This window comes from Vipera ursinii (genome assembly GCF_947247035.1).
Source record: "Vipera ursinii genome assembly, chromosome: 4".
Lineage (NCBI taxonomy): Eukaryota > Metazoa > Chordata > Lepidosauria > Squamata > Viperidae > Vipera > Vipera ursinii.
In genome coordinates this window covers 90,442,497-90,461,261 of record NC_139514.1, presented here as the reverse complement: position 1 = coordinate 90,461,261, position 18,765 = coordinate 90,442,497, and the positions used below count along the sequence as shown (strand labels likewise).

Genomic DNA, 18,765 nt, shown 5'->3' with positions numbered 1-18,765 from the left:
GAGGTTGCGCCCACCCCATTGCCGGCAATGGCAAAAGCAGCTTGATACATTTGACATGTCTGCCATAGACAAACTCAAGATAATGGGGTAAAACTAATTACACTTGTTTAAAGGGATTAAACCTACGGAAGTCAACACTTTGGACTCATTGCTAGCCTAAAATACAGACTAAAATATTCCAATAACCAAAGCACACAAAGGAGCCTCTGAATTACAAAATGTTGTAAAAACTGTACAAAAATCCTTATGGTAACCCAATCAAGCTGCCAGGTGATCCAGAACTAAATAAACCCACCTCCTTTCCAACATGCCAGCTTTTCATTTCATCAGCACTGTTTGCATTCTCCTGGCTGGAGAAAATGAACCAGGCGACCTTTTCTTCCAACAATAGTTGCTGTTTCTTCTCTGTCCCTGTTTCCTCCCTGCCGGCTGACTTCTCATTCTTTTTCCCTGTTGTCTTTTTTTTCCCTTTCCTGCCCAAACCACCTCCTTTTATAGCCTCTCCTCTCCACCCTCCCCCTTTTTCTTCAGTTCACCTCCATGCTGCTTCCAGAAGCGCCAGTCAGCTGGAGCCAATTAGCTGAAGCCCTGCCAGCTCCTAGGGCTTCGGCCGAGTCCAGACAGTCCTGCAGCTGCAGCTGCCTCTCCCTCAGGCTTGGGTCGCTTGGGCTCATTCCCCTCCCCTGCTACACTTGGCTAGCAGTCGAGTATCACCTGCCACATGACAAAGTACCACAGGTGGTACACATACAACCAGTTGAAAAGCCCTGCTCAAGTGAACTGAAATCTACACTCAAAACCATTTACTTTGAAATATTATGAGTCTTTTATAAATAAATTATATATTTCCATTCACATTTTGAAATTGATTTTAGACTTTTCTTTGGTGCATCTCTGCATTTCTGTTTCAAATTTCCACAACAGGGAATTCGTTTAACTTTACTTTCACTAGTGTCTTCCCTAGTTCTTTCCTCTGCTATTACTTCCTTGGCTTCCCATAGGTCTACTCTGTTTTTTGCCTTGTATAATACCCACTCTGCATGTCTTTTCCTGACACTCTAGCTTGGATTATCTTCACACAAGCTTTACAACTTTGCTTGTACAGAAGCATATACAGACTGTCAGTTAGCACAATCACCAATTACTATTTAAGACATTCTGCACTCTTCTGTGATTCGTACTGTTATTGTACACCATGTCCCTGAATCTTTTATTTCAGCATCTAAACATTTAAGTAATATTATACACAATGGTGCTGAAATGTAATATTATACACAAGGGTCTTGCTGTGCATTATATTATGATTCACCAAGTTGTCCAAAACCATCTAATTAATCTAACTCATCCATGGCAACTTTAAGATATTAAAGTTGTGAAGGTTGAGAAACACTGATCTAAGCTGTAGTCTTTTGTAACATCCAACTGCAAACCATGATTAAGAAAATAATAATTCATAGTTTATATCAAACACTGAAATACAGTATATTAAGCTTAATAAAATAGAGCATCTAGTGCCTCTGAAATACAATGCTCAACTTAAAATGGGGGGTAAGCCACAATGATATTCGTTTACATTTATATTTTACTGTTTCTTTTGAAATTCTAGCAAAATATTTTAAAATCACAGTTTAGCATTGTGTACGGATGTAGCAGGTACCACTGAGGGAAAGAAAATGGGAAAAATAGGGGTTAAAAGATTCACTCTTGTACAATTCTTGTACAATTTGTCCACTATTTAGCATCACGTACAAACTCTCCTTAAGTGAAAATGGCAGGAAGAACAGATACTATAAATTATTAAAAGTGGGCTCAAGCAAATCCATGCTAGACCCACACAGAGATGTTACAAATGCCTAAAAGGTAGAAAGATGAAAAATGCTTACTATGCACACATGTATGCAAACTTGGATTTCTTGCAGCTGGTGACCCATAGTCCCGAATACAGTCTAAAGAAAATGCAAAAAGTATTATTAAGCCATATGCCAAAATGGATTGATTTCTAATCCCCCATTCTATACTCAGCATGTTTGCTTTTCTACTGAATTATTCATATTCGTATAAATATATCTATACATCTAAAATATACTTTTAATTTAGAATATAATTCTATTCTCTAATATTATGTAGGAGATTACCAGGCAGAGCACGAGGGAGGGATCAAATGCGTCATAAGCAGTGGTGGGATTCAGCCAGTTTGCACCACTTCAGCAGAACCCGTAGCTAATTTTTTGTTGCCCAGGCCCAGAATGGACTTCCGGAAACAACATCCACACAGAGAACTGGTTGTTCATATATTTGAATCCCACCACTGGTCATAAGTCATAAGTTCCTGCACACCCGCAAGAGATCTCAATCCAGCCCATTTGAATGCCTTCTTATTCCTGCTCATTTCCCTTGACTGTTAGTAGTTCAGATTTTTGTAGAGAACTTAAGCTTGCAATAAATCATTATATTCATTTGAACTGCCTTTATCTTCTGATTTCCCCGGCACTTGACATATTATTCTTTTATCAGATGTTGTATACTTGGTATTTAAAGAGTTGTCCAGCTCAGAAAAAGCAAAACTAAGAATTCACTTGGAAGAGTCATATGGATTATCAAAACTGAATATTTTATTCACCTTAAATATTTTCATAAAATTAAAAAAACAGATTTGTAAAGATCAGATATGTTTCCACAAAACCTAAGAAATTATTCAGACTATATATTCCTATTTTAATAAATTTGATTAGGATATGAAAAATATGCAGGCATAAAATTTACTATCAACACCTTCGCTAAGTAAGTATGTTAAAAAGTGGTTTCACTGTAATGAAATATTTATTTCATATTTCTATGAAAATAATGCGTGAATTATACCTTTTCCCTTCTGTCCCACTTCAATTTTTCAGCATAGTAAGCATTCTACTACTAAGCAAACACTTACAAAAATTCCCTTTCAGGAACGTTTCATTTATTTATTTATTTCATAAGCCACTAGGAGTCAATGTGAATGAGTTACAAATTTTCTAAATAAACAAACAAACATTCTTTATGACGAGTTAAAGAAGGACTGAGCAAGACAGGAACACTTAAAATGTACTATATAGAGATAAAGAAGATTTACAAGTAACCATTCTAGTATATATTTTAAGACAGGGGTGTCAAACTGCCAGCCTGCGGGCCGGATGCATCATAGTGAAACCGCGCCCACCCCATTGCCGGCAATGGCAAAAAAGTCGTGATACGTCGTGACACGTCACTTGACATTCCTGTTTTAAGACATAGGTATTTGAATTACAGTTAATGGTTAGGATAATATCCAAATAAAATTGCTTTCTTTCTGAATATATGGAATGCACTTGCTTTTATAATAAGAAAATCAAGACTGTTGAAGAAAGCAAGGATCAACAACGCTACACGCACCAGGGTATCTGTGATACTTGTATGATTTTTTGAAATGAAAAATTATAGAATATGTTTGAAGGAATTTTTTAAAATAACCAAACTATGGAAGTGACTAATCAAATAGTGTGTTTTGATAATTTTCAAGATTTCAAGTGATTCTTAGAAAATCAGGGAGTGTCTAGGACACCATGATGCTATATATTTTATGAGGATCCAAGTAAACACAATTTAAAAAGTTATTGAAATTGCATGAAATATGACAATCTTACAAGATTTCTTTATTTTTTTAAAGAAGGGGAATGCTGTCCAGGTCATTGCTAAAGATCATGTAAGAGCTGATCTCTATGGCAGATTAACATGCATACAGATTATCCCTGAAAGCAAAACAACATTATCATACATAAATAGAGTGTAACTGCAACTCACCCAAATATTTCTGGTAAAAATAATCCTGTGAGAAAAACAAAAGCAAATATTTATTCAAAAGACACATTTAATCTAAAATGACAAGATCAAAATAAAGGCTAACAGTTTAATAATGGAGCAATACAATTTGAATGTGTTGTTTAGTAATTGCTCATCCTATTGATCCCTTTATCATTAAACAAAGTATTTTTTCTTTTATAGAGCCCTGAGTCACATTACTGAAGGTTAACGGCTGAATACTCATAAGTAAACATCCAGGTTTATACTGCTTACTCATCAGTAAATCTGCTGATTAAGGAAACTTGAGCTGCCCGCTTGAAAACAGAGGTTATGAGTGATCCACTGCAGTTTCAAAAACATATTGGTGACAATAGCAATATTAGAGGAAGGAAGTGAGTAGTCAAAATTCAGTTTCTCGTTCTGCTATTTGACATTAAATTCTCCAGCTGCAAAATCTGGAACAATCCCCATAGTTAGGAAAAGAAAGTTAAGTTTCAGTTTTTAAGCAAAATTATAAATGCTTAAGTCAGCATAAGTTACCATCATTAGGACAGTTGAGTTCTTCCTTAAAATATGGGTTTATACTGTAATTCTTAGTTCAAACTTTGGGGCAAATCACTGATTCCACTGAAGACTGTTATTAATGTTAATAACAGCTCCCAGAATACATCCCAGGAAAGAAGCTGATACTAAAAGTAATGCACCTTACAGTGAGTAATGATTCCAAATAACAGACCAAATAAACAAAAAAGATGAAATGCCCATGCCTTTAAGGAATGTAGAACTGATCGTGGAACAAAGTTCTCATAAATTCAAAACCCAACTTGTACATTATTTTTCTCTTTTGGAAATTAAAAAGATATAGGATCACACTAGCAATAAAAACAACTGCACATAATGACTTTCACAATGTGAACCTGCATGTGACAGAATTACTATCGCAATACTTAACACCGTGTCATGGGTGTCATGCCAGATAGATGCTACACTGTAAATGAGAGTAGAAAACTAGACAGTATGATAGTAAGGAATTGGTGATAGATAGACAATTGTGGTATTTATTTATTTATTAGTAGGACTCAGGGCGGTTTACAGGGAAAATTAAAAGTTAAAATACATCACATACAATTAAAATCGATTAAAACTAAGATTAAATTAATCCCTGAACTTAACTAAAACCTCATTAATTAAATAATTAAAACCCCTCAGTCTGGTCCAGACAGCTCAAAAAACCAAGTTTTCAAGTCCCTACAAAATGAGCGAAGGTCGGGGCGGTCCTAAGCTCCGTGGGAAGCTGGTTCCAAAGGGCCGGTGCGCCCACAGAGAACGCCCTTCCCCTGGGAATAACCCGCCGGCATTCCTTAACCGGCGGTACCCTAAGAAGGCCCTCCCTGTGGGAGCGCACAGGACGACGGGAAGTTGATGCTGGCAGCAAGTGTTCCCTTAGATAATCCGGACCCAAGCCATTTAGAGCTTTATAGGTCATTACCAGCACCTTGAATCTCACCCGGAGGGCAACCGGAAGCCAATGCAGCTCACGGAGAAGAGGTGTTACACGGGAGTATCGGGAAACTCCCATAACAACTCGCGCAGCTGCATTCTGCACCAGCTGAAGCCTCCGAGTGGTCCTCAAGCAGCCCCATGTAGAGAGTGTTGCAGTAGTCTAGCCAGGAGGTCACAAGCACATGGGTGACTGTGTGTAGGGCATCTTGGTCCAGATAGGACCGCAACTGGCGCACCAGACGAAGCTGGGCAAAAGCCCCCCTGGTCACGGCGCCTATATGATGTTCAAAATTGAGCTGTGAATCCAAGAAGACGCCCAAGTTGCGAGCCCTATCGACGGGGAGTAACATATAGTGGTACACAGGACAACTACCAATGTCCCTCAAAGAAAAAAATCAAGATAAAATGGATATTCTGCACATGCATACATTATGGTATTTAATATATCTGATTACTTCTTTTCCTTCAGTCCATTAATCATTTCCAAAGAACTTCATTTGTAGGTATAATTCTTTTGCATATTAAAACAGATCTTATTTAGTTTAGCAGAAAAAGAAGAAAAAGACTTGGAAATAGAAACAGGCCTTTTCTGCTTATATATTTCCATTTACTCAAGCTTCAGAAGGTCAATGCATTAATGTTTCTTTTTCGTTTACACAAAAGGAACCAAGTACTTACTGACATGAAACAGAAGTGCTAACATTTAACATTACAAGATTATCCATTATTTTGGCCGAATATTTGAAAAAAAAATCAGAAGTTGGAGGGAAGGAGGATTTAATTTTACCCTATGTTCATTTTTAAATTAAGTGTTCTACAACCAACTCAACATTTATAAATATGAAATCAAGCAAGATCACAAATAATAAAGCTTATTATTTAGTTTCCAAAGATTTTGAAGAAAGTGCATTTTCCCAAAACATAAATATGTAGTTTATTTATAGGTTAGAGCTGCCCTGAGTACCAGAAAGGTAGCCAATCTATGAAGGCAAACTGGAAGTTATGTGCAAAAATTTATAACTTATTCTAAATGGGTTTTTTTTTCAATTACAAACAGCCTCCATAGATTTTAACCACAAATAAAAAAGACAGGAGTCAAATTCTAATATAAGAAGATAGGCTATAATTTCAATTTAGATAAATATAATTAATAAAAGTAGAAGTATATGTACAGTCAATAATTTATGTTCATGATCTAATCCAGGGGTGTCAAACTCAATTTCATTGAGGGCCGCATCAGCATTGCGGTTGCCCTCAGGGGGCCGGGGTGGATATGCCCAGGGTGGGCGTGGCCTACTGGGTGGGTGTGGCTAGAATGCGAATGGCCTAATGGGTGGGCATGGCCAGCTCTTCATCGTTTGCATCAAGGGTGCCAATGGGGGGCCTGGGCAGGAGTGGGACAGATCTGAGGGTCTCTAGCAGAAGGAGGGTCTCTGGGCCAGGGCCAAGGCAGTGGGGGCTGTTCCCTCACTGTTTCCAGGATGGCTTCACGGGCCGCATGAAACCACTTCGCGGGCCGGATCCGGCCCCTGGGCCTTGTGTTTGACATGTCTGATCTAATCTATGTACCCCAAAGCATATATTTCATAAAGGTATTTTCCAGATATTTTACATTATTTATTTATTTTATTTATTTTATTTAAATCCCATTTATATCCTGCCCTTCTCCGAAGACTCAGGGCGGCTTACACTCTAAGCACAAATCAATGTGCTTAGCAATAGCCTTCATTCTATGTATATGCCTGCTTATTAGGGCTTTCGCCCTCCCAAGCGGCATTATTACAAAGTCAGCTTATTGCCCCCAACAATCTGGGTCCTCATTTTACCTACCTTGGAAGGATGGAAGGCTGAGTCAACCTTGAGCCTGGTGGGATGCGAACCTGCACTAATTGCAGGCAGCTGGTGTTACTTAAGGAGGCATTAGCCCACTGTTTCACCAAATATAAATCTCATTTCAAATGGCCATTTGGATGGAAGTCATGGAAAATATAGTCTAACACAAGTGATTGTCAAAAGATTATGTATATATAAATTGACTTTTTTTCTAACATATAATTCCTGTTACAGGTAGTTCTTGACTTACGACAATTTAACCCCAAATTTTGGTTGTTAAGTGAGACATTTGTAAAGTGAATTTTGCTGCATTTTGTGACCCTTCTTGCCTCAGTTGTTAAGTAAACTACTGCAGTTGTTAAGTTAGCAATACGGTTGTTAAGTGAATCTGGATTTTCCATTGACTTTGCTTCTCAGAAAGCTACAAAAGGTGATCACATGACTTTGGGACATTGGAACCGTCATAAACATGAGCTGGTTGTCAAGTGCCTGAATTTTGATCACGTGATCATGGGGATGCTGCAATGGTTGTAAGTGTGAAAAATGGTCATAGTCACTTTTTTCAGTGCCATTGTAACTTTGAATTGTCACTAAATGAACAGTTGTAAGTCGAGCATTACCTGTACAAAGTAATGAAATTATAAATGCTTAAATTAAGTTTTTATGTTTTCTAAATAATTCCGTTTATCTAAAACAAGCAAAGAATTATATATTGAAAAAGAGAATTAAACAGCTTGAGTCTCTCTTTTAAAATCACATGGCTACCTAGACATCCCCGAATGCTATTTCTAAGGAGCATTCTAAGTCACAAGGCCTTTGTGAGCCATTGCACACTGCCAACAGCGCCACCTGCCCACTGTCTTCTCCATCACCTCAGTCCTGCTGCCCCCTCTCTAGCCAGGCCTGGCAAATGAAGCCCTGCCACCATTCATGCTCAGTGCATTAATCCTGGGGCCATGCCCTTGCCCACTGCCTGGATCAAGGGTGAGAAACCAGAGGAAGGTTAGCAGGTGTAGTTAGTAGCAGCAGCAGCAAAATGCAAGGTGGCCAAAAGGGCAGAGATGGGGGGAGCAGGGCGGGGAGATAGGCAGATGCGGAAGTTGAAGTACATGTTGTGGTCATAAATGCAGTCTGGTTGCTAAGTATCCATTTTGATCACATGACTGTGGGAATGCTGCAGTGGATATAACTGGTCATATCTACCATTCATGTAGTGCAGTGATGGCGAACGTTTTACAGACTGAGTGCCCAAACTGCAACCCAAAACCCATTTATATATCGTTGGGTGCCTGGTGGGTGTGGCCCATTGGGTAGGTGTGGCCCATTGTATGGGCATGGCTGTGGTAGTAATGCCAGACTAGGTGGTACTAAAAAGTTCAATCAATCAACTCCAACTTTGCGAGATCTTTTTTTCCCCGCAAGAAGTTGAAATTGATTGAACTTTTTTTGGGGGCACATGGTGGTGGAGGCCTAAAGCAAAAAGGTTTTATAAAACCCAGCTGAAGGCCTAGGACTGGGGTGACGGTGTGCATGTTCACAGAGAGGGCTCTGCGTGCCACCTGTGGCACGCGTGCCATAGGTTCGCCACCAAAGATGTAGTGCCTTCACAATTTTAAATGGTTGCTGAACTAATGGTTATTAAGTGAGGATTACTTGTAGTTTTTTTTTCAAATCAGATTTGTAAAAAGAAGCTTAGGATTTGTTGCTTATGTCAAGGAAGTATTCATAACTAAGTTGTCAAGACCAGTCTACACTAGAAACTTCGATTAACTAAGATTGCTGGATTTTGAGCATTAGGTGGCTCACAAATAAAATACATGGCAAGAGTTCTAAAATAATGACAAACACGGGAAAAGAACTGCTGAACTTCCGCATGTACTATAAAACAAACTATTCCTCCAAGATCAGATTGAAAAGTCAATTTTGTTTGTAGCTTCACCTGACCTAGGTTTATAATAATGTTTATGTTCATACCACATTCAGCTTTATAACCAAGACATTTCTACTCATGATCCAACTGTGTTTGGTAGGCTGAAACAACTACTGAGTCATAATAGATAACTATTATCTTCATTTCATAGGCAGATTTTTCATTTTCAGAGCCACACAAACCATGTTAAGCAAAAAACACATTTTAATCTAGTCTGTTCTTACTACCGTATTTTCTGGCGTATAAGACGACCCGGCGTATAAGACGACCCCCCAACTTTTGAGATGATTTTCAAGATTTTTCATCTTATACACCGGAAAATCAGCGAGCCCGGGAAGGCACGCCCTCCCCTCTCACTGTGGAGGAAGCAGGGCAGGCTGGCGTCTGGCGGGAGCCGGCAGGGCAGTCCTGCGCACACGCACGCTCCCCAACTGTTAAGGAGCACTCCTTAGCAGCTGGGGAGTGCACGCGCGTGTGTAGGACTGGATGCTGCCTCAAGAGGGAAGAGCGTCAGGCAGGAGCCGGCAGGGCAGTCCTGCACACACGCAGCCGGGGTGGATGGGAAGCGCAATATAAAATAGCAAGCAGCCACACTGGCAACCTCTTCTCTCTTTCGCTGTTTCTCGGGCCGAAGTGGCCGCTAATCAAGAAGGGAGCCTGATTCGGTGCTGGGCACACCTGCCTGCTTTCCTCTACCTGAGCTTGCTTCTGCAACAAAGGCCCAGCAGACAGCAGTAGAGAGCGCCGCGCCGCGCGGCTCGCCTAAGCCGGCGTCCAGTTCCAGAGACAGCCAACGCCGCTTCCTTAGTTGGGGAGGAAGGTAGCAGAAGTGGAGCCAGCAAGCTCCCTGACGTGCCTCCGGAGAGTAGGCAGGTGGCGGCACCTGGGGACCCGTCCTTCTGCCAACCGAGACCGCCCCTCATTTCCCTCTGACGGCTGTTGAAGTAGCAGAAAGCAGCAGCCCAGCCAAAGCAGCCGCTCTCCGGGGGCGACTCCCCCTTTCTCTCTTTCACACACACACACGTCCCCCGAGGTTCTTGTGCGCAATCCCGCTCAAAAGTACCGCAACAGTCTCTCAACTTCGCGGTTTCCACCGCGACGCAGGCGGGGGTGGATGCGACACCGAGGTGCCATTTAAGAAAAGAAAAAAAAGCCTAAGAGGGCAGCAGAGGCGAGTGGCCGGGAGCAAAGGAAGATGTTCCCGAAGTCTCGGGCAGAGCTAAGGTCATAAAAGAGGATTTGAGAGGTCTTCCCTCTATCCCCACCTTTCCTTTCTCACCCTCCATCCTCCCTCCCCACCGCCCCACGTCCTTCAAACTGGGCTGAGCAGGGAGCGGCGGCGGCGGTGACGGCAGCGGCCGTTGCCTTGCAAACATTGAGAGACAGTGCCTGTCATGCTTCTGTGCAACAGCCAGCTCCCTTCTCCTCCTCCTCCTCCTCCTCCTTCTGTTGCTGTGCTGCATTGGGAATAGCCGCGTTGCCACTGAACGGAGAGACTGAGGCAAAGAGGAGCCCAGACCGAGCGCTGACAAGAGGCTTTGCTGCTGTTGTCTGAGGCAAAACAAAACAAGGAGGGGTGTTGGTTAGCGAGGCGTGAGAGAGAGAGCGAGCAAGCGAGCGCGGGAAAGAGAGAGTCAGACTACAGAAGGAGCGGAGCTCGCTTGCTTCTCTCTTTCCACCTGCCCGGATGGCTGGATGGATCAAGAGCTGAGCCCGGCTGGCGAACAAACTTGCAAAGGCCGTCGGATGCCTTTGGGAGATGCCGCCGTTTTCACTGGATGCTGGGACACCATTTCCGCCCGCGCCGCTTTGCACAAGGGGTGGGAGGACGCCGAAGGCGATTGTTGGCGCGGCCGGGGAGCGCGCGCGTGCGCAGGACTACCCTGCCGGCTCCCGCCAGACGCCAGCCTGCTTTTCCGGCATGTAAGACGACTGGGCGTATAAGACGACCCCCCAACTTTTGAAATGATTTTCATGGGTTAAAATGTCGTCTTATACGCCGGAAAATATGGTAATAGACATCTGTGCAAGAAAAATATAATCAATCAATGCCAAATACACAAGCTTTCTGATAACAGATTAAACTGATATAAGTGGCCAGTTTAAGAGATCCTAATGGATTCTAAGATTTCTGAACAAAGTTAACAAATCATACCGGTAATTACACTTTTCAAGTTACAGTCTCAGACCAATTTATTTTTTGTTAAATCTAGGTGCCATCCATCTCACTTTCCAAAGCGACTCTGGCAACCAATGCATTACACTGCATCTACTCTGTAGGTGCTACACGGACACTACCAAAGCACTTTTTTGCCTTCCAATCCAAACCAAAAAATAGTCATCAACAATTATAAATTTTAAATAAATTGCAAGGATGGAAGAAATATACAAGCATCCATTATCTTGGGGATCTATAAACAGTAATTTTTAGGCAGAGGATGGACTGGATAAGAAAGAAACAGAATTTTTTATAAATTAGTAAATAGCAGACTGTAACACCAAGACTAGAGTCTAGAGTTTTCCCCAATGTTCCACAGTTGATATGCTCCCCCTTTCTTTTATATATATATAAAAGCCTTTGCTAATTGGAATTTCTGTACTATTATGCTGTTGTATTTTCACAAAAACAATTCAGGCAACACACATTCCCCTCAACACGATCCGTCAGAGAAAAGTAAGTGGCAATGGCATACCCACAATTACATGGGTATTCCAGGAAATGTTGTCAACAAGGAAACTTATGTGGCTGAGATGTTCACACTGTTACAGATAAACAAACCTAGAAAAGCATCCAAGGATGTTGCAATGACATTGGGTCTTAGAAGATGACAATATGGGGGCAAATATGTAGCTAAAAGAGGTTGGGACATGATAGATAATAAAAATCAGGAGTAAAAAAGGCAATGGAGAAGTAGGAGAATACAATAGTATTTTTAGTGCATGGGTGTCAAACTCGCGATGTCACATGACATGTTGCAACCTATCGCAACTTTTTCCCCTTTGCCGGCAATGGGGTGGGCGTGTTTTTGGCATGGTGCATCCGGCCTGTGGGCTGGCAGTTTGACGCCTGTTTTAGTGGGGAAGAGAAGACTTCCCCCATCTCCCAGGAAAGATTGCTGTGTGTCCATGTTTGGATTGAGGTGATATGCCTGCGTGCGCACATGCTTATAAATCTGAAAGCAGCATATATGTCTGAAGGAGGAGGTTATGTGTGCACATAGATATTTGCATGCGTTAGTGTATTTTACATGGATACTGGCACATGTCTTCTCCAAGGCCAGAACTTGTTTTAATATATTTACGGTAAGTTATAAATTGAGTGTGAGAAATTTATTAACTGAAAATACATATTTGGTAGCTGACATATATTGTTCTATTTTGTAATTTTCCCTAGCTATTAGCATGTAAGATAAGCAGTTTGGTATAGCAGTTAAGGCACTGGGCTAAAAACCAGACATTGGTGAGTTCTGTTCCTGCCCTAGGCCCAAAGCCAGCTAGGTTACCCTGGGCCAATCACTTTCCTGAAGGAGGCAATGACAAACCACTCCCAAAAATCTTGTCAAGAAAATTGCAGGGACTAGTCCAGGCAGTCACCAGGAGTCAACACTGACTCAAAGGTAGGTGTGTGTGTGTGTGTGTGTGTCAGTGTCACATACGTGTAGAAGCTATAGCCAAATTGGTCGCTTATTTAAAATGAATTAATATCTGAAATTCAAGCATTTGCATCTTTACAGGCACATCTCTTATTAACTTAAATTTTCTTTCTCCTATCTCACTCCTTATGTAGACCTTGACTGGGGTATCATGTTTTTAAAGTCAATCTTTGTTTTAGCATTATTTCTTGCTACATTTTCTTTAGAGTCTTTTACTTAACTAGTTTCTCTACAGGATCAAAGCATATAAAATACCAATTAAAAAACTCTTGAATCTGTGCCAGAAGGACACGTCATTAATCATAGCAAGATAGCAACCAAAACTCCTCAAAATTATACTTATTAGTTCTACATTCCACATTCCCACCAGGAGCAAAAAAAATAATATAAAAAACATAGCATTCCCTCCTGTTTCTGAACAATCCCCCAATAAGGCAGGCTACACTGAGAGATCATGACTGGTCAAAAATCCATCCAGTAAACCTCTATGACTGAGGATAGACATGAACCTTATATAAATTAACCCAGCATTTATATAAAGTTACTGTAGATGCTGAATAATACAAGAAGGTTACTCAGCACTTTTAAAATGACAGTTCTAAATATAGAACTTTGAATTATGGGTTATTTGTACTGCCTCAAACATATTTTCTTGTTCCTTCTCAAAGCTCTCTAAAAGTTCTCTATCAAGTGACAGAAAAAAATTATTTTTGTCACATCAAAATCTATACACTATTAAAATTCTTGATATTTTGAATTTTTTAACTGGGCAAAATGGTACATGACAGAGCAACAATTTTTGAATCTACATACCTTAAATGGCTAATTTACAGAATGGACCCAAATTCTGACTCCTGTGCAATTGAAATTTGGCAAAGTTGTGGCTGCTTCACCACCAGGCCTTCTGACCATACTTCTTAGAAACCATGGGTTGCTTGGCAGAATGGAAGAAGGGAACAGAACATCCCACCCTCTTTCCCACCTCTCTCTAACTTCTGCACCGCATCAACTGGAGGGAAGGCTCGACTAGTGAGCGGCCATTGGCAGCTTTGGAACTGAGGCCAAAATTTGAATTCTTTTAACAATGGTGGCCAGTGAGGGAAAACTGAGGCAGCAACTTGGATGCTTGCTTTGGGGGGGGGGGGAGGCTTCACCAGGGCTCTCTTTTATATGTGTAAAGAAGAGTGATCCAATGGGTCACAGGTTGTCTAGTGATCTCTTAAAATTTCCCAATGGCCTGAACCCTAATATTTGCTGTGTACACCTGCTTTGTACATTTATACAACATGGCATATACAGACTAGTAATACATATGTCATGGCTTTTCAAAATTCTCATCAGAATTTTAAAGTCACAAACAAATCTCTTTTGTACAATCACACAGCAAATATAAATTCTTCAACCCCTGTACATATTGTTTGTATGATAAGGTAAAAGCTAACATTCTACATTTGATCAAGTATAGACAAAACTACATATTTACACAGAGATTATTTTAAAATGCCATTTCTGCTTTAAAATAAGAACATTTAAGTGCTATAAAACAAGAGTGAGGAACAGACCTGCAGATGTTACTCAGCTATAATTCCAATATTATTAATTAATCTCTCTGGAACTGTTTAACAACACCTGGAAAAACTGTCTTGAGTCAAGACAAAGAATAAAGCTACAAGCTTACATCCTCCATAACTACCAAAAATGTGGACCAATGTTAGAATCACACATAATCCATTTTTTTGTTATTTCTTATATATTTCTACATATTAATTTTGACCCCAAATGAGATCCTGGGAATACTAAGATAAGCCCAGTCAAACAGAATTAGTTCAGTTTCTCGCAGCAATAAATTTATGTTGCAAGGTCAAGCCATAAATGAACACACAGCAGTTTATATTCACATGTATACCTCCTCATCTTTCTCCATCTTCCAGCAATCTAATGCAGATAATTAACTTCCTCCTATTGTTATCAATGGCCAGTTTAAATTCATTCCATTAATGGCAGCATAAAATGTGTGATCTCTTTCTTTTTGACCATATGGTAATGATAATCAGTTGGACCCTGGAGAAACTAAAGAAGGCTACCAGGAGATCTTAGGAATTATTGTATTGCTCATCTCTTTGTTAAACCATATTTGAAAATCATTCACAAACCCGATTAGCTGAGAGAAATGAAATAACCATGCCTGCCCAGGAATTGCAGTGTTTATACTGCAAACATCCCAGCAATATTCTTGATGTCTAGGGCACCATATTTCACATTATTTTTTAAAAAAATAAATTAAAAAATAAATTTTACTGATAGAAAACTAGCAATATTTTTACTATTGTTTTTAATAGATCTTTCTGCTACGAATGTAGCTACTAAAATTCAAATGATGAATGAAATGTCCAACATATCTCCAGATACTAGAAATAAATTCCAGGATATTTCCACCAGTTTTATCTTGATATTTTTTGTGACCTTCCAAGGAGAGTTCCTATCTAGTACTGTACTCAGCAAGGTTAGTGTTGTGATAATTACATGGAATTCTAATATCCTTTTTAGATGAATAGTATTATTGGTCTATAGATTTATGTATGAAACCTGTCCATTGCTAATCTCTTTTGGCTAGATGACATATAGTGCAGGGCAGGAAGAGATGGAGAACAAAGGGAAACCCCATTATGCAAACAGAGATCTGTTTACATTAGACAAAATCACTATTACTTCAGGTATGCTACATCACCATCTGATCACCATATTTGAAAGATCCTTTATCTTGGCCCGCCACTACCCTTTCTTCTTCCTCAGAAAACCATCACTTTTTCCCCCACTCCATTCGTCTTCATAAACTATACAACTTCACAGAGATTTTTCAAAACTGGAGGAAAGTAAGAGCACAAATATAAAACAGCATTTATAAAAAAAAACTGTCACAGAAAAATCAAACATTCCATAGTAACACTTTAGATAAATGACACTGCAGAAGATAAAACATTTCTTCCCTATTTGCAGTGGAACAACACAATCCAGTCACATACTATTTCGGCAGGCTCATTTTTGGATTAAAAGAAAAAGATTTACTAAAACTTTATATATAACCCTCTGGTGACCTTGGATTATCTTTTTCACTTTGGGGGAACTTCTCCACTGGCAAGAAATCATTTCAGCAAAGCTTATATTGATTAAATGTGAATACATTTAATATTAATATTTAAAAGGAGTAATAATAATTTATGAGAACATCTATGAGAACCTATCAGTTTAAACAACTGGAATATGGAATGCTGTTTGCTGTTTATAAGCTTTAAACAATAGAGAATTGGAGAGAACAACTTGTTCATTTTTGTTCTTCCCAAACATCCTTGACTTTATCTGAAGCTATAAGCCAAAAGTTTAAAAGAGATATCACCAACCAAAATTTGCTACTACTTTGCAACTATTTGCTATGCTGGTAAAAGGGTACACTATGCTGTGAACTTAATCAGGGAATATGTTAAGGCATGTATTTCCTTAAATATATAAAATTAACTCTTCTAAGAGAAAAAAAGCCAAGTCCCTCTCATTTTCAGTACTTTTGACCTACATAACTCTCAACCTGTCCACCCCATTCAAATCATTAACATGAATGCAGCCCTGTGCAAAAATAACTGGTCTGTCTTTCTCTCAAAACATTTATTCCCTAAACTAATACCAGATAATCCTTGTCTATAAGAGTCTTTTCAGAATAATACATCCCAAAGTTGCAAACATCAGAAAACTAGAATACATAAAATGAAATGTGTATTTATAATTACTTTTATGCTACCAAACTTCTAGCACAAAACAGCTGTAGACTTAGATAAATATTATCCTCTCACTAAACACAGTAGTTTTTAAAAAGTATTCATTTGCTGATATGAGTTAACTCAGAAACTGTTTACATTTATCAACCAATAAAACCGCTGATCCAAGTTAGCATAATTTTCTAATTAAATAAGCACATTGAACACTCTTCTAAATAAGATGGCTTTATACTGTTTATTCAAGTGATTTATTCAACAAAACCTTGCTTGCAAGAGTTTAAAAAAATCAGTGAACTGTCAGGCACCAAAGAATATAATTGAGCTGTGTAAATTTCAGATTCTCCTTAGTTATCCAATAACCCTGCATCTAGTAAATGTATTTTGTCTGCGGTAGGATTTAACTTGTCCACAAAAGAAAGCACGTGCACAAACACACATCGAACACCCAAGGGATCTTTTCTAAGAGAAGGATCCTGACTTATCTCCATATAAGCTATTCCCCTCCCAGCATTTCACTATTCTCGTTTGCTCGGCCTCACAATCCAAACAGAATGGATTTGTCAAGGGAAGGGCGTGGTTTAAGTTATTTATCTAATGACTGTTCATCCAAGCAACTTCTCCAGCTGTGCAAACACCTGGCGTCCTCATTCCCATTCTGATGCTTTAGTTTAGGATGACTTCACGCTGTTCTTCCTTTAAAAAAAAAAACCAACAATGATCCCCGACACTTTTTTGGACTTCTCTCACCGTCTCAGGGTCGTTCTCAAACACTTCTCGGGCTTCTTCACGGTTGCAGAGTTCCTCCACGCACTCTCTCTCCAGATGGCCTTGTTTGGTCTCCTCGAAGATCTGATAGGCTCGGCGGTGCCTCTGGCGAAGGAACTGGGAAGCCTCTTCCCGGCTTTTGTAGAACACCACAGCTGGAGGAGCCCCCAAAGAAATAGGAGGGGAAGAGAGGGGGGGAAGCCATTAATCCTGGGCTCCCTTGGCAGAAGGACGCGGCCGCGCGCCTCCCCGGCAAAGTCGCCGGCTCCCTCCCTCCCTCGCCCTCCTGTCAGCGTGCGCGGATATTTGCCCTTTCAAAGAGTCCTCCGGGGCCGTCACGAACTCCGCCGTCCGTAAAATCCTCGGACCGCTTTGAAACCCTCCGGCTCTGGGTTCCATCTTCAGCTCCGCGGCTTCCCCACACCATTTCCGCGCCCGCCACAAGAGAAGCCAAACAATGCCGCCGCCGCCGCCGTTTACCTCGCAAACAAGGGCATCCCCGCGCCTCTCGCCCGCCCGCTGCCAAGAACAAAGCTGCAGAAGCCGAAGGGCGAGGGAGACGAAGGTCGCCCCCGACCCTTGGGCGGGCAAAGAGAAAAGCGGGAAAGCTTGCCGGGAAAAGGGGTCTGGGAGCGGGGAGACAGAGAACCTTTGGCCGAAAAGTAGCGCCACGAGGCAGGTGCCCTGGACGGGAAGCTGCCGGTTGGTCGCCCGCGGGAAAACGGGCTTTAGGACGCCCTGACCTTAAGAGGCAAAGGCTGGGGAGCGCCAAGGGGGCTGTCGGCGGGCTCTCTCCCGGCCCACAGAAACGCAAACGCGACGTTATCCTCGTGGGCTTTGGGGGTATTTTAACGCGCCTCTCCATCCATTCAGGGGAAGAGGGCGAACTCCTCCGCGACTGCGAGGAAGGGCAGCGGAGAGGGGTTTCCTTCCTCGGGGAGGGGAAAGAAGAGGAGGGAAAAGCAGCCAGCGGAGGAAGCCCCACTACTCACTCTGCGAGGAGTCCGCAGCCAGCAGGACGAGCAAGAGGGCAGCCGGCGGCGGCTGCATGATGCGGCGGCGACGGCGGCGGCTGAGCCTCGGGCTGCGCCCTCTGACTGGCCGAGAGGAGCGGGGCGGTCTGGTAGCGGAGGAGGGAGCGCCGCTCCTGTTGGAGGCAGCGCGGCTTCTGCCGAACCCCGTGGGGGAGTCGCTTGTGCTGTTGAGCCAATCAAGGCGGAAAGTTCGCAGGCTTGGAGCTCCAGCGACACACCTAGTGCTTCCCGCGCCCTCAGCGCCCGAGAACTGGCTGGCTGCTGAACGCGGCGAGGATGGAGGTCAGAGGAAGAGAGAGGCAGGCCCCGGAGGGACGTTGAAGGACGAACCCAGCGACGGCCGTGCCCTCCGGGACCGAAACTCTCTGAAAGCAACCACACACATCTGCACCTCCCCAAATTCCTGTAAAGGGTTATTTATTGTATGTAAAGGGTGTGCACACAGACGTTGCTTGCTGCCTCGACGT

General features: G+C 41.5%; 1 protein-coding gene across 2 annotated transcripts in view; it reads right to left on the bottom strand.

Moving 5' to 3' along the window:
- GAS6 (growth arrest specific 6) overlaps positions 1-18,496 on the bottom strand; it is a 53,681-nt gene extending 35,185 nt beyond the window's left edge. Inside the window, exons 1-4 of one of the 2 annotated variants that reach the window (XM_083362727.1) lie at positions 18,257-18,496; positions 17,247-17,419; positions 3,814-3,838; positions 1,884-1,946 (exon numbers count right to left, since the gene is read on the bottom strand). In XM_083362727.1, coding sequence (XP_083218853.1) covers positions 1,884-1,946; positions 3,814-3,838; positions 17,247-17,419; positions 18,257-18,314 — 319 coding nt within the window. In that variant the 5' untranslated portion in view covers positions 18,315-18,496. Of the gene's footprint in view, positions 1-1,883; positions 1,947-3,813; positions 3,957-17,246; positions 17,420-18,256 lie in introns of those variants that run through there. The other variant, XM_083362726.1, reaches the window with a different exon arrangement.
- Between the last annotated feature and the right edge of the window lie 269 nt (positions 18,497-18,765).